The following is a 15,122-nucleotide window of genomic DNA, read 5'->3' as shown; positions in this document are numbered from 1 at the left end:
AGAGAGGTGATGTGAGGCTCTGCATTTCTCTTCTGGGGTTGGTTTCACACATCTTTAGACTGAACAAAGTAGCTTAGATTTTGTTGGGGGTTGCGAGTGGACGTGGAGAACGTGGGGGGGGGGGGGCAAATCATCTTGACCACAAAGACCGCGGACGTGGAGGTTTCATACATGAAATCGTATCAATTTCGAATCGTTCTTTGATAAAATAAAAATAAATAAATAAAATAAAACGCATAAATAGCCCCCTTTTATAAAAACTTTATCAGAATTATCCTAAAAAATATAAAAACAATAATATTCGAAAATATTATGAATACACAAAAATACACAGAAAAATTGTTAATTCACACTACACGTTAGACCGAGACAAAATGGAAATTAATGGCAATGCTGCATTTTGAAATGGTAAAAAATATTTTAAAAATAAACCTACAGCAGAAAGCTTCAGGAATATTTGAAAATCAGTCTTAGAGAACCACATGGAGCTTTAATTAATAAATATCAGATATCAGTTATACCCGCCGCTGGCGCCGCTGCTAAAAATAGAATGAAATGAGTAATATACCGTGGATTGCAGTCGGTTTAAGAACTATTGCACACAATGTCGATAATGAAAAAGGGGTTACGTATTAAGTGCTGTTCTAAGGATTGCCACAGAGTGGCGCTGTGGCGCAGCTTGTGTGCGCGTGTAATATGTGTGAACGTATGTGCTTGCGCGCGCGCGTCCCAAGTCACGTTGTCTGCCGGCCGCGCGGGCGGAGTTAAATAGCGGATGTGTGGCACAGGCCGGTAGATTAAACCCGGCTCTGCACCGGTCAGTACGCTGAACACACTGAACGGAAGAACTACGCTCTAGTTTTACATCGCCTCCGGCTCTTCGAAGTCTTTTTATCGACGGGATTTAAGCGTCTTAGTTCTCCTGTGTGCTGTGCAGTTCATAAGGCCCAAAGGAATGCCCAGAGAGCTCACCCAGAACAGGATCCAAAAGATCTGGGTTCCCACAAAGGATGACAGGCGGAGAGGTAAAACACTGCATATATTATATTATTATTTGCTCGTGGGTACCTCAGTAGTTTCTTAAATGTAACGATAACTGGTATTTTCAATGTATTTTCGCGTATTAACGTACGCTAATCAAGCTAGTTCTTTCTGTTTTTTTTCTGACGACATGTGAGTGTGGTGCTGGGTGGGTATTGCCGTATGAATGCTTATCACGTCACCAGGTCGCTGCATTGCTGTAAAACAACCCCGTAGTGTTACTTTTGTGACTGAATTGCAGTTTTGGTCCAATATTTTTGAGTCTTTGCACCTGCCGCGTACGCCGGTCTTCTAAATCGCCAAGTCGAAAAACCGGCATCATTCATTCATTGATTGGTGGTCTCGCGCAGCACGTGCAACACGTCACGACCTCTCTCCGGCCTGACAAAGCTCCTGTTGCCATGGTTTGTGCGTTCCCCTCCCCCGCGCAACCTGCGAACGATGCTGGTTCCGTTTTCTGGTTAGTCAATCGGCAAATGCCCGTGAATGGGGCGGTGACTCGAAGCCGTTGCTTTCTTGCTTCTGGATCATTTAAAACTGAATTAAATGCTAAAGGAAATGACCTATTTGATAGAAGTAAAGCGAATTTCGTGTGTGTGTGGGTGTGTGGGTTTTTTTTCCTCCCTTTTTGGTCTTTGATATTTTGTGTGCTGTTACAATCATTTGCACATTTCTTATTAGTAAGTTTAGAAAAAAAATCAACATAACAGTATTTTTACCCCACTTCCAATACACATGAATGCACTGGTTACTTCATTCTGCTTCTGACTGATTATTGATAGGATTTTGCACATGGTTCACCAATCGTCTGTCAGTGCTGGGAGTTTGGCTTAAGCTTTGTTTTAGGTCTGATCCAGAGATAAACCTGCAAATTTATCCAACTGAACCTTTTTGTCATAAGACCTAAAACTATTGGTGATCTGTTGTGAACGATGGAGGTTCAACACAGAGAAGGCTGACTCTGATGTCTGAGCATCTCCTTAAAATTTGATCCGTCTTTCCGTTTAAGCACTTGTGTTGTGGAAACAAGATTAGCAGTGCTGTGGGGATGCGTGGGCCTATTTGAAGATGAATGGCTGATGCTGCACGGACGGAGAGGCAGCAGGCGTGACACGAAGCAAGCCCTGTAAAATCTCCCATGAGCCTCTGGGGGTGGGGGGCTTACTGTATATCTGGTCATGTGAACACAAATTGTCCTGGCTCGTGAAGGCTAACAGAAGTGGGTCAGATGTGCAGTGAGGTTGAAGCTGAACCCGATATTTATGCAACTGGATACAAACCTTAGTTTGCACAGCAGTCAATTACTTAAAGTCAGTGTTTCATTGATGCTAGTCAAAATAATGGACCTGTAATTAAAAGCATTGCATACTGTCGAAGTTTCAAATAATGAGATTGGTATATGTTCAGCTAATCACTGGAGCAAAAAACTGACTTCACATAAGTTACATAAGGGTATATGTCTGTTATGGTCATCTGTGACCACAGAAGCCCCAGCCACTTGCTCATCAAATGTTTACGATGAGCAGCCGATCAGCGTATTGTTGGCTTAAAGAGAGGCTTGCCTTAAAGAGATGGGACCTAGGGGACCAAAAAGACCCCTAGAATAATTGAAGTTAAACACACAAAACATGTTTTACGTTTTGCAAACAAGCGCAATTGTGATATCTCACAATGTCTCTACAGCAGGTGGTGCTCCCCACTTCGCCAACCCACCCACCGTCATTGTCATGGTGGGTCTGCCAGCTAGGGGCAAGACGTACATGTCCAGGAAACTCACCCGCTACCTCAACTGGATCGGCATGCCCACCAAAGGTATGCTTACAGACGGCAACACACATTTGTACACTGTTCCTATTTGTTCAGTAGCTTATCAGTTTCACAGTAACACTGTGGTCCTGGAAGTAAATGGCATCAGCTCATGTTTCCAATTCCAGGACATTGTGTTCACACTTGTTTGTCTTCCTCGTGTGTGTTGCAGTCTTCAATGTAGGAGAGTACCGCAGAGAAGCAGTCAAGAACTACAGCTCTTATGATTTCTTCAAGCCTGACAATGAGTGTGCTGTGAAAATCAGGCAGTAAGTCTCCCCTCATGTTACACAAACACCCCAAATAAAAACATATTTTGTTTATTTAAAAGAAGAAGAAAACAAACCTTTCTTATCATTGCTTTTCAGGCAGTGTGCCTTAGCAGCCTTGAGAGATGTCAGGTCCTATTTGAAGGACGAAGGTGGCCAAGTAGCGGTGAGTTTTCCCATTTTCTCAAATAACTTGTTTCTGTAACAACCTTATCCTGTGGTGAAGCTTTTCTTAAACCTTTCTCTTTTTTTGTAGGTCTTTGACGCTACCAACACAACAAGAGAAAGGCGAGACATGATCCTCAAGTTCGGGGAAGAGAATGATTTTAAGGTACATGCTGCTAATGTTATCGGAGTACCAAAGTACTGAATCAGTGATGTGGAGCACCTTTCTAAACAAAGTCTCACTTTTCTGTTTAGATCTTCTTCATCGAGTCTGTGTGCGATGATCCCAGCGTCATTGCGTCGAACATCATGGTGAGTCACAAATATAACCTCAGACATTACTGTGCTGTTTTTACACAATGCTCACAAATCTCTGGCATCAGGCATGTTGTTCGCCGTCTGACAGTTTTCCTTCCTACGCAGGAAGTGAAGGTGTCCTGCCCGGACTACCGGGACTGTAACAAGACTGAAGCCATGCTGGATTTCCAGAAAAGAATTGAATGCTACAAAAAGAGCTACCAGCCTCTGGACCCAGATCAATACGACAGGTAAAAAAAAATAAAATTAAAATTTAATTCGCGGCTTAGATTTTTCTTGCTGGTTATGTCGCCTCATTGCAAACCTTCAGATGAATCATTTGCATCCTGTCTTCTCCCAGGGATCTCTCCTTCATCAAGGTAATCGATGTGGGTCGCCGTTTTCTCGTCAACCGCATCCAGGATCACATTCAGAGCAAGATCGTTTACTACTTGATGAACATCCACGTCCAGCCCCGAACCATCTACTTGTGTCGGCACGGGGAGAGCACGGACAATCTGAAGGGAAGGGTGGGGGGTGACGCTGGCCTCTCTCCTCATGGCAAACAGGTACAAAAGAGAGCATAAGAGCTTCCAGTTGCTCAGCTGATACTTTTTAAACCTTTCATAATGAACACCAGGTGATAATATGACTACTGCTTTGCCTGCTGTAGTTTTCATCCGCCCTGGCTCGATTTGTGGAGGAGCAGCAGCTGAAGGACCTGAAGGTCTGGACGAGCCAGCTGTGTCGCAGCATCCAGACTGCCGAGCACCTCGGAGTCCCGTACGAGCAGTGGAAGGCTCTTAATGAGATTGATGCAGTGAGTGTCACTCAAAGATGTATTTTTAGGTTGTATTACACATTGCTAATTGCACATCATGTCTAAGCTGACTACGTGCGCGGTGTGTTCTTTTAGGGAGTCTGTGAGGAGATGACGTACGATGAAGTGAAGGAGAAATTCCCTGAGGAGTTTGCACTGAGAGATGAAGATAAATATTATTACCGCTACCCTGCTGGAGAGGTACACGAGCAGCCGTTTGGTGCATTGACACTTTACCTCATAAAATATAAAGCAAATAGTTTTTTAACCCCCCCCCCCCCCCCCCCCCCCCCCCCCCCCTTCCCCTTCTACCTCTGCAGTCCTACCAGGACCTTGTGCAGCGGGTCGAGCCAGTCATCATGGAGCTGGAGAGGCAAGAGAACGTGTTGGTTATTTGCCACCAGGCCGTCATGCGCTGCTTGCTGGCCTACTTCTTGGATAAGAGTGCAGGTGGGTACTCCAAATCCCACAAACCCGCCTGGGTTCAAGGTCAAATCCAAATGTGTCCTCGCATGCGTTTTTAATCTTTATTTATATTTTCCTTGCCATTTGTTATTCCAGATGAAATGCCCTACCTGAAGTGTCCCCTCCACACGGTGCTCAAACTCACCCCAGTTGCTTATGGATGCAAAGTGGAGTCAATCTCCCTGAATGTGGAGGCAGTAAACACCCACAGGGAGCGACCAGAGGTAATGGGAGCTCATTTCTGAGAGCTGGAGTCATTGTCACTTCCTGTGTCTGAGCAGCTGCTGTTCATTGTCCTTATTCATGAAACTCCATGCATGTGTTTGACCATCAAGTCTGTTTGTTTTGGTTCCCTGCAGGACGTTAAGAGAGGTCCTGGCACCTTGATCAGGAGGAACAGCGTGACTCCCCTTACCAGCCCAGAGTCCAACATTAAGAAACCTCGCATCGACGACCTGGACGAGGCCCCAATCCAGGAGTTGCCCCCCTCTGTTTCTGCGCTGGCCCTCTGCAGCCCATCACACATACCCCTCACTCTCCCTGGACAGGTGGGATTATCAAAACCTTTAAAATTATACTGGATATCCAGCTGAACAGTATTCAGGAAGTGACGAGTCACAGATGCGTTTCCTTCCTGACAGCTTTCTGCATGCGTTCACTCACACTACTTCTCGTCCTTTTTTCTTTTTTTCCCCTCTGCCCTCTCCTCCTTTTCCACACCTCTTAGCACTGGCTGGGCAAAGTTTGCCTGTAAGTATTCAGGATATTCTGTCAGCCTCTTCTACTGTGTGCTGTGTCGTATTCAATGACATTTCTTTTTCCGGACTTCCACAGTACTCGACTGTTTTACAGGAAAAACAATGTATTAATAATAACTCTAATCTAAACTTGAGTAATGGGAAATGATGATTTGTTACAAAATCCTGCCTGTGGAAGCAACGGGAAAAGGGAAGTTCTTAGTTCATGGGGAACTCCCACGTTTTTGTTTAGCATTCCTGTCATTCCAACCTGTTTTCATCACTACTACACTCCTGATCCTCATGCTGACTGTCCTGTTCTTGTCTTTGTGTGTTTTGGTCTATTCTCGGCCTGTCTTGTGCTGCTTAAAGGTGCACCATCCTCCACTATCTAAAGGTGGTTTCGCTCTTAGTCTTTCAAAGGTAAACACACTTTAAAGGTTATGCAGTTTCTTCAGTTCTTCTAGCAGCCACATCAGTGCATTACTTAAATCTGCCAACCACAGCAAAGTAGGATGAGTTGGCTTAAATTCTGTGTTTTTATTTGCTGAGCGGAGCCATGTTCGAAATCATCTGTAAACAAACTTAATTGTATAATTGAATATGCAACAGCAGTACACTTCACTGGTGGCATGAGGATAGGATTTGCTGGTGCAGTGGAAAAGCATGAATGACGGTGCAGGGTGTGTGCATTTGTGCGCATGTTGTCATAATCACCCAAGGATTAAAGCGATGCAGCCACCTATTTGCACAGTGGCAAACTCGACGCAAGTTTTCACAGCACCTAAAAATATCAAAGAGCAGATTAGGGCTGAGAAAACCTGCATGACGTAACGTGTGGTTAAGACATTACACTATCTTAGGCCACTCTTTGCGTAAGACTGCTGCCTTTTGTGTTATGGATCTGTATAGTAGCTATGTAGTGCACAGCTGCCGCAGTACAAAGTGAATCTAAACTTCTGTTTTGTTTGCAGAACCTGATGAGCTCACCTGGTTGCCATGACATCCTGCAGCCCTGCCAGTGAAACATTACCGACATGTGGATCATTGAAGAGTTGGTGCAACATCATCAAAGTAAAATTGTTGTTCTCCAAAATCGACTTCTTCTCTCCTCCTTAAAGCCCAGGACACAAGTTGCTGCACGTCTTACTGTTCAAAACACAGTTATTGTATTTAATTGATGTCTCAATTTTTTTTCCTTTTTTCTGTGATTGAATCTGTTTTTGAAAAATATTTTATAGAACTTTTGCATCTCTGATGGAAACCAATTTATTGTGGTTTATTGCTTTGGAGAGACCAAAGACTGTTTCGCAGAGAACTTCTTTTTTTTTTTTTTTTTTTTTTTTTTTTTTGTCTTTAGTTTACATTGTCAACTTTGTAGTAGTTGTACACTGTATTTTCACGTACTCATGTTTTTCTTTTTTCTTTTGAAAGTTATGTAATTGGTTTGTATGTTGACACTACACAATGAGCAATGTTTTGCACAGTGGCGAAACATTTTGCTTCTGTTCGTCAGTTTGTTTTTCATGTTACTGCACAGTAATGATGGAGGTGATCTTTGCCGTAGAGTGCCTGTAGTGCTTGTTTTGCAAGCCTAATGCTGCTTCTCGCCATTTTTCTCCAGACTCGTTACTTGAGAGGCGCCACATTTCACCCATGAACTCTACATGTCATCTCAATATTTAATTTCTCCATTTAGTTTCAGTGCCACAGTGCACGCTGATCATTAGAGATGTCTCTGATGGGAAACGTTACTTCAAGTTTATTTTCTTTTTGCTCTCATTGTCTGCTACGCACAAAGTTAAGCACCTATATTTTTGTTAAAATGCGTGCTGTTAATAATAGCTCTGTAAATCTTAGTGTACATATGGTGTAAGTGACATTGTATGGGAGATGACTTGGAACCCTTGTGGGGAGACTTGATGAAAATGTGTGTAACTCTTTGTAATACTGTGTTGTGACTGAATGGAAAGTGTGACGCCTGTGCAGAAAACTGCTGTATCAGGCTTGCTTGAAATGTTTTCTTTTTGTAAAAGTGTTTTGTTATATTCCTTATTTATTTTTAAGTAGTTGTGAATAAGTATTCAGAGGGAAAGACACTCTGTTTTGATAGAACTGTACATTATTATATTTTGTGCATTTTTTTTTTTTTTTTTTTTTTTTTTTTTTTTCCTCCCTTTTGTTGAACCATTAAATTCACTTCATGGGGGAAAAACCCTGTTTGTTTTCATTGGCCCATATCCAATAATGCTCCGGCTACTCTGGTTCCTTTTATGGAGCTAATGTGTGCATGACATTGCATGTTCTGGCTGTCTCACCTATTCACATGAGTCACGGAGTTGCACAGAGTTACAAGCTGCTTATCAGCCTAAAATGGACTCAGGAAGTAATGACTAGCACTGATAAGCCTGACACTTTTTCTCTTTTTTGTTTTTCTAAAAGAAGGTTGAGTTAATAGTGCAAATTTTGTTGCATGGTAAATGGCCTGTATTTGTATAGCGCTTTTCTAGTCCCTAAGGACCCCAAAGTGCTTTGCACAACCTGTCATCCACCCATCCACACACACTCATACACTGGTGATGGCAAGCTACATTATAGCCACAAATTACAGAAGGCATGGTACAAAAGCAGAGTGCAGTGCTAGCATGACGGGAGTTATTTCTGCCAGCATAATGGCTTTGCAGCAAGAGTTAGCATGCTGAAAGTTACACTATAGCACAGATGAGGTAAATGTATACTTGACATAACTAGAGTGCCATATAGCACAATACGAGAAAAATATCTGGATTAAACAAAAGCAACAAAGTAAATCTGAAAATTAAATACACATACAAAGTAATGTATCAATATAGGCAAGGCAAAAACAGGAATTAAGATGACTTGAGTGAAGATCAGAATAAGTATTCACTGACATTAGGTGGTCAATGCAGCACAACAGAACTTCCTTGCTGTGTGTAAAGTGTTGTGATGAACTGTTATCACGGTAAATGTTGCATTTGTACAGAGTAACTGTCCTTGTGTCAGCAGAGCTGGATCGGTCTGTTAGAGAAGGTTCTCCACTGCTTGTGGAGTAAATGGTGCAGAGGGTGGTCAGGATTATCCATAATGGACAACACCAAAGCTTCACAGTAGTCATCATATTACACTGCTAAACATCAACATGTTGATATATGGAGGTTCACATGTACCAAAATTATGTGCACTCATGTTGTGCATGTTGTTTCTGTTATTGAAACTTTTAGCTAAACATGCTTTTATTCATTCAACTTTGAGCTCTATTTGTACCACCTTTTTGCATTCTGTGTTGCTTTAACCATAAACAAGTTTAATTTTTTGTATAGTAGTTTACATTTGGACAATTGGGCATTAGTTATAACTGATTATACACACAGTCATACAATACATTTTAAAACAGGATATAACTAAGTTGATTAGAAATAAATATAATTTATTTAATATAAATTACATTGTTGTTCAATGCATGCTGAAACTATTGGCTGATTTCACTTGATCTTTATGCAGCTATTCTGGGTTCCTTGAAGACTTATTCTGTAAGGAAACAGTCAAGCAAAATTCAAATCCAACTACTTGCTTAACAACGCCAGCCAAACCAAAGGAAGAAGACAGCAACACATTTAAACGACTCATCAGAACGCCCTAAAGAAGAGCACAAAGGGCCCCTGAGGACAGCATTCATAACAATACAGAAAAACGACACGAGGACACAGAAAGGCTCAGGCCGACGACAGGAAACAAAACCAATGTTTTGTCAGGACAACTGACAAAACATTGGTTGTTGACATAGTTTTGTCCCAAGCGAAGTAGACAGTAGACAATAGAATAGAAGTATTTTTTTTGGTATAAATGAGACCTCATACATTAGAGCATTTTTTATAAAGTGAAGTACAAATTGTTCATTTTATTTTCTATGACAAGACAGTCGTCAGACTGCTGGTTAGAATGGTAAATAACCATCTGCAGTAGACACCCTTCGCTAGAAGTGCTACTTGTTCAGCACATGAATGGATCTGTGACCTTTGATCTCAGCCTGTATGCTAATGATTCACCTCAGTTTAAGGGCCAGTCGTCAAAAAGCTTAATTAGGCTGTTACCAGAGTCCTTCAGAGCATTTCTTAGCCATCACTATTGTGAAGCATTGTTTAAAATGATTTTATTTTTTATGGCCGCAGGGATATTAGAACTGCACGGATGTTTTCTGGAAATTATTCTTCGATCACTACCTTTGCATCATCACCATAGATCCTTATTATTCAGTTAATAAGTTGGGTTTATGTACAAAAATATTTATTTGTGCAGATGACACAATATCTCCATTGAGATATGCAAAGTAGGAGTTGGTTTGAGGTCCGTCTTTTCCAACTAGTTTCCATAAGTAAATGACTCGAGAGTTTTATTGCCTCCTGATATCTAAATGTGCTCCTGGCGGATGGAAAATTCTGGCTTAGCTGCTGCTAAGCAAAGGCATACAGTTGAAAAAGGACTTCATTCAAAATGTGTGCAAAATGTGCAAAAATCACCACAGTGTATTGCAAATTTCCACATTTTCTGTTTACCACTTATGAGCTCATGAGACTTGATGAGTTACCAACAGCTTAAAATCAGAAACACATGTCAGTAGTTTGGATTATTGTTTTAGCCTTGATGCGCTTGATAAGTTACTAAAATTCACTTTAATATGAGCTAAACATTTGTCATACTAGATGCTTCTCCCTTCCTATATTTGCCTCTCTCCTGCCACTGTGTCGCACACACTATATTTGCCAGCTGGATGTGGTATTTCCCCATGTCTGAATCATGGGCAGACCGAGTGTTTTGGCTCTGTTTGGTCATCCTGTGGGCAGAGTGGCTATGTGACTGCTGTCAGGTACACCACTTGGTGCTCCGCCTCCCTCTCAAACACACACACACTGACCGGCTTCCTCAGCACTCACAGGCAGTGAAACTCTAAAACCTACTTTGCATTGTATCTTTGCATGTTGTTGTCGCTCACATTGGTACACTTTACCTATTCAAGTTTTCTCCTTAGTAATAATCAGCATTTTGCATCCCGTTTGCTCACATTTTATTATATTAATTGACCCCCCCCTCCCCATGTTATTGCCTCGTGCTTGACTGAGATGTGAATTTAATGACAAGGCTCCGGAGTCTAACTATGTGTTGCGTTTGGCAAGCACAGACTGAAGCAAACTTGCATGTGGCTTGCCACTGGTAGTCATGGTTAGTGTGTGTTTACATGTGTGTTGTCTGTAATCTCTGTGGGAGAGAGGAGTTGCTGTGTCAGGCATCTGAATGGTATGTGGACTTGTTATTAACAGTCTGAACTAAGCTAGCAGCTCCACAAATAGCCGTCTAATGCTGCGCTGACGAAGGATTGTGTGTGATCCCAATCAGCCAGGTTACAAAGGCAGTAATACCGACTGGCCTAGTTGATCAAGGCTGAGCAATCTACTCAAAACTCATTATCTTACTTGAATGTGGACAGTTGAGATTAGCATAAAAAAGAGGACGGGTGACATTTTTAACACTCTCTTTCACAGACTGATTCATCATCATCAGGTGACCGGGCATCATGTCTCACTCTGTCTTACCCATGACTCAGCAGCTTGTCCTGCTTAGTTCTTACTCATGTGTCCCTGTCCCACTTGAGCCCAAAGTAATCTTGTTTCATACAGAGTGTGCATGCAGAATCACAGAGACACACACATTGTATGAACTCGATGACCCAGGTAGACTCAAAAGTGCAGTGATTTACAGCCAGGGGTTGCTCCTGCTTCTGCAGCCAAGTATATGGAAAGATTTTGTGTAGTTGACTAGTGAATAGCTGAAAGTTATGGGGAAAAAAAGGTTTTTAATGGTGTGAAGTAATGACTGTGATTCAAAAGTCTAAGCTAGGTCACTAAAAGTAATCTGAAAGTGTTTAAAATTGTTGAACATGCCCCGAGTGCAAGCAAGCTTTCCTAAAATGTTTAATGGCAGAAACAGTGCAAACACACTTCATTATTATTTATGGGGAAATAAAACTCTCTTAATTAAATTAAGACATTTAAGACATGATAGGTGATTCTCTGCAAACATCTCTTCAAGACGTCCCTTCAATGTTGTTTTTTATTACCCGCTGGAGGTTTTTGTTTGCTATTTTACACTTATAGTGGGGCAAAAAAGTATTTAGTCAGCCACCGATTGTGCAAGTTCCCCCACTTAAAATGATGACAGAGGTCAGTAATTTGCACCAGAGGTACACTTCAACTGTGAGAGACAGAATGTGAAAAAAAAATCCATGAATTCACATGGTAGGATTTGTAAAGAATTTATTCGTAAATCAGGGTGGAAAATAAGTATTTGGTCACCTCAAACAAGGAAAATCTCTGGCTCTCACAGACCTGTAACGTCTTCTGTAAGAAGCTTTTCTGTCCCCCACTCGTTACCTGTATGAATGGCACCTGTTTGAACTCATCATCTGTATAAAAGACACCTGTCCACAGCCTCAAACAGTCAGACTCCAAACTCCGCCATGGCCAAGACCAAAGAGCTTTCGAAGGACACCAGGAAAAGTATTGTAGACCTGCACCAGACAGGGAAGAGTGAATCTACAATAGGCAAGCAGCTTGGTGTGAAAAAATCAACTGTGGGAGCAATCATCAGAAAATGGAAGACATACAAGACCACTGATAATCTCCCTCGATCTAGGGCTCCATGCAAGATCTCATCCCGTGGGGTCAAAATGATCATGAGAACGGTGAGCAAAGATCCCAGAACCACACGGGGGGACCTGGTGAATGACCTGCAGAGAGCTGGGACCAAAGTAACAAAGGTCACCATCAGTAACACACTACAACGGCAGGGAATCAAATCCCGCAGTGCCAGACGTGTTCCGCTGCTGAAGCCAGTGCATGTCCAGGCCCGTCTGAAGTTTGCCAGAGAGCACATGGATGATACAGCAGAGGATTGGGAGAATGTCATGTGGTCAGATGAAACCAAAGTAGAACTTTTTGGTATAAACTCAACTCGTCGTGTTTGGAGGAAGAAGAATACTGAGTTGCATCCCAAGAACACCATACCTACTGTGAAGCATGGGGGTGGAAACATCATGCTATGGGGCTGTTTTTCTGCCAAGGGGACAGGACGACTGATCCGTGTTAAGGACAGAATGAATGGGGCCATGTATCGTGAGATTTTGAGCCAAAACCTCCTTCCATCAGTGAGAACTTTGAAGATGAAACGAGGCTGGGTCTTCCAACATGACAATGATCCAAAACACACCGCCCGGGCAACAAAGGAGTGGCTCCGTAAGAAGCATTTGAAAGTCCTGGAGTGGCCTAGCCAGTCTCCAGACCTCAACCCCATAGAAAATCTGTGGCGGGAGTTGAAAGTCCGTGTTGCTCGGCGACAGCCCCAAAACATCACTGCTCCCGAGAAAATCTGCATGGAGGAATGGGCCAAAATACCAGCTACTGTGTGTGCAAACCTGGTAAAGACCTATAGTAAACGTTTGACCTCTGTTATTGCCAACAAAGGTTATGTTACAAAGTATTGAGTTGTATTTTTGTTATTGACCAAATACTTATTTTCCACCCTGATTTACGAATAAATTCTTTACAAATCCTACCATGTGGATTCATGGATTTTTTTTTTTCACATTCTGTCTCTCATAGTTGAAGTGTACCTCTGGTGCAAATTACTGACCTCTGTCATCATTTTAGGTGGGGGAACTTGCACAATCGGTGGCTGACTAAATACTTTTTTGCCCCACTGTATTAATCTGGGATCATACTCACACCCTGCAGATTTTCTAAAAACTAAGCTCATACTTCTGAAGTAATGGACTTCACTCTTTACACTTAAGCTTAAATTTCAAAACTTATATTTAACTACTGATTTTATCTACTGTTCTGATTTTATCTGTTTTGATTTTATATACTGTTTTGTTTGTTTGTTTGTTTGTTAATTAGTTAGTTAGTTTATTTGCTTGTTTTAATCAATTTTAAATCATGCTTTTTATTTGTTCTTGTTTCTAATGTCTCTGTAAAGCACTTTGAATCACCTTGTTGTTGAATTGTGCTATACAAATAAACTTGCCTTGCCTTGCCTTACACTGGAAAGACAGAGGGACGATTATGCACTGTGACGTCCAGAGGCAAATAAGCTCTTGATGAAGCAAATGATACCACAGGAATAAAATTTCCATGTAGATTTACATAAATGGTGTAAACACTAAATATTGCATGGCTGTCTGTTTGCAACTATTGCACAACCAATTAAAACCAACTAATTAAAAAAAGGGAGACATGCATAACCTTTTTGTATTCTCATATGTTCAATATTTCCTGGTTTAATGTACTGTTATATTCAATACAGTGAAAAATCATCCTTTGTTTCTTTATATTTTGCAAAGAATATAAATGTAAATGCAACATGTTAAACATACATGGAAAAAAAGTATATAAGACAAAACAGTTTAAGCTCTAATCAGCTTAAATGTCAGTCTGTGTTATGGCCACCTTGATTCTTAAACACAGTCTGTTGTCTCTAGGACAAGCCATTTTTGCAAGTAGCCTTCTGGAATAGTTCTCAAGAGTTTCTGGAAGTCCTTCAGTTTAACAGACACAACAAAGTCTCTTTGCCTCTTGGAGGCAAAAAAGCAAATCTTTCTCATAGTACTGCATATTATTACTGGACTACTACATAGACTGACTACTTGACTATTCGACCTTAGCCCTATCTCCTCTTGCTGCTCCTCTCATAAACATATTTGAGATCGAACCAGAACCTTTTTAAAATAAGATTACAGCACTGATGTTTAAGAGGTGGGAAAATTTCTTCTGTCATTTGACAGCGCAGACACATACCTTTGTGCGTGCATTGCAACACTGTCAGAAAATACACTTTTATGCTTTTATGACTGCTGGTCATCAGCAATCAAATTCTTGGGGGGGGGGGGGGGGGGGGGGGGGGGGGGTACATCAGCGTTTGGGATTTGGTTGGGCTTGAGAGTGGAAGTTTACCGGCTCTACCAGCAAAATGCATCTTACAACAAACTCTGGCCCTGTGCTCCACAGACCCTGCCACTCTTTACCTCTAAATGGGCCAAACTAAGTTTTTAGAATACTCAGGCTTCAACAAACAAATAAACACACCACTTTTTATGAAGAACAGAAGACGTTGGTCGACCGTGGTTCAGGGGGTTGGATGAATGGATAAATGCAATCCATTATTATATAAAAGTCCTTGCAGAAAGGTACAGGGATGCTTAAGCGTGAATTATGCTTCAGCTTAACTTATCTCGTAAATGGAAACTCTTTTAACCCTACGCTGTAACCTTCTATGTAACCTGATGTGCACCTCCTGAGAAATGTAACTATATGTCAGGTCAATGCAGCCCACAATGGCTTGAATGGCGTGGAAGCTTGTGGTGTAGGGTTCAGTTTCCACTTACGACGTAAGATTTCCCACAGAGGTCTAAATCACGTTTTATTAGTTGATAGTTTGATGTGTATTAACACA

At 41.6% G+C, this 15,122-nt stretch overlaps 1 protein-coding gene across 3 annotated transcripts; it reads left to right on the top strand.

The window, feature by feature from the left end:
* Positions 1-751: 751 nt before the first annotated feature.
* pfkfb3 (6-phosphofructo-2-kinase/fructose-2,6-biphosphatase 3) lies at positions 752-7,755 on the top strand. Of its 3 annotated transcripts, none has more exons than XM_080886926.1 (15): positions 752-1,025; positions 2,728-2,853; positions 3,020-3,116; positions 3,216-3,282; positions 3,373-3,447; positions 3,537-3,593; positions 3,705-3,829; positions 3,940-4,147; positions 4,252-4,398; positions 4,495-4,599; positions 4,719-4,848; positions 4,960-5,087; positions 5,223-5,411; positions 5,591-5,613; positions 5,973-6,528. In XM_080886926.1, exons 1-15 carry the CDS (start codon positions 956-958, stop codon positions 6,025-6,027), a joined length of 1,602 nt encoding a protein of 533 aa, XP_080743052.1. In that variant the 5' UTR covers positions 752-955; the 3' UTR covers positions 6,028-6,528. The 3 variants fall into 3 exon arrangements, with proteins under 3 accessions (XP_080743052.1, XP_080743051.1, XP_080743053.1); XM_080886925.1 differs by having other exon boundaries at positions 2,725-2,853; positions 5,973-6,524; XM_080886927.1 differs by lacking the exons at positions 5,591-5,613; positions 5,973-6,528 and adding an exon at positions 6,575-7,755 and having other exon boundaries at positions 2,725-2,853.
* The last annotated feature ends 7,367 nt before the right edge of the window (positions 7,756-15,122 follow it).

Source organism: Rhamphochromis sp. 'chilingali' (assembly GCF_963969265.1).
Source record: "Rhamphochromis sp. 'chilingali' genome assembly, chromosome: 7".
Lineage (NCBI taxonomy): Eukaryota > Metazoa > Chordata > Actinopteri > Cichliformes > Cichlidae > Rhamphochromis > Rhamphochromis sp. 'chilingali'.
This window is presented reverse-complemented; position numbering and strand designations above follow the sequence as displayed.

Coding starts and splice junctions, on each gene's coding strand:
- pfkfb3 (XM_080886925.1), top strand. CDS start 956: ATGCCCAGAGAGCTCACCCAGAACAGGATCCAAAAGATCTGGGTTCCC. Junction 3,283..3,372: donor ACGAAGGTGGCCAAGTAGCG/GTGAGTTTTCCC, acceptor CTTTTTTTGTAG/GTCTTTGACGCTACCAACAC. Junction 5,614..5,972: donor TGGCTGGGCAAAGTTTGCCT/GTAAGTATTCAG, acceptor TGCTGCTTAAAG/GTGCACCATCCTCCACTATC.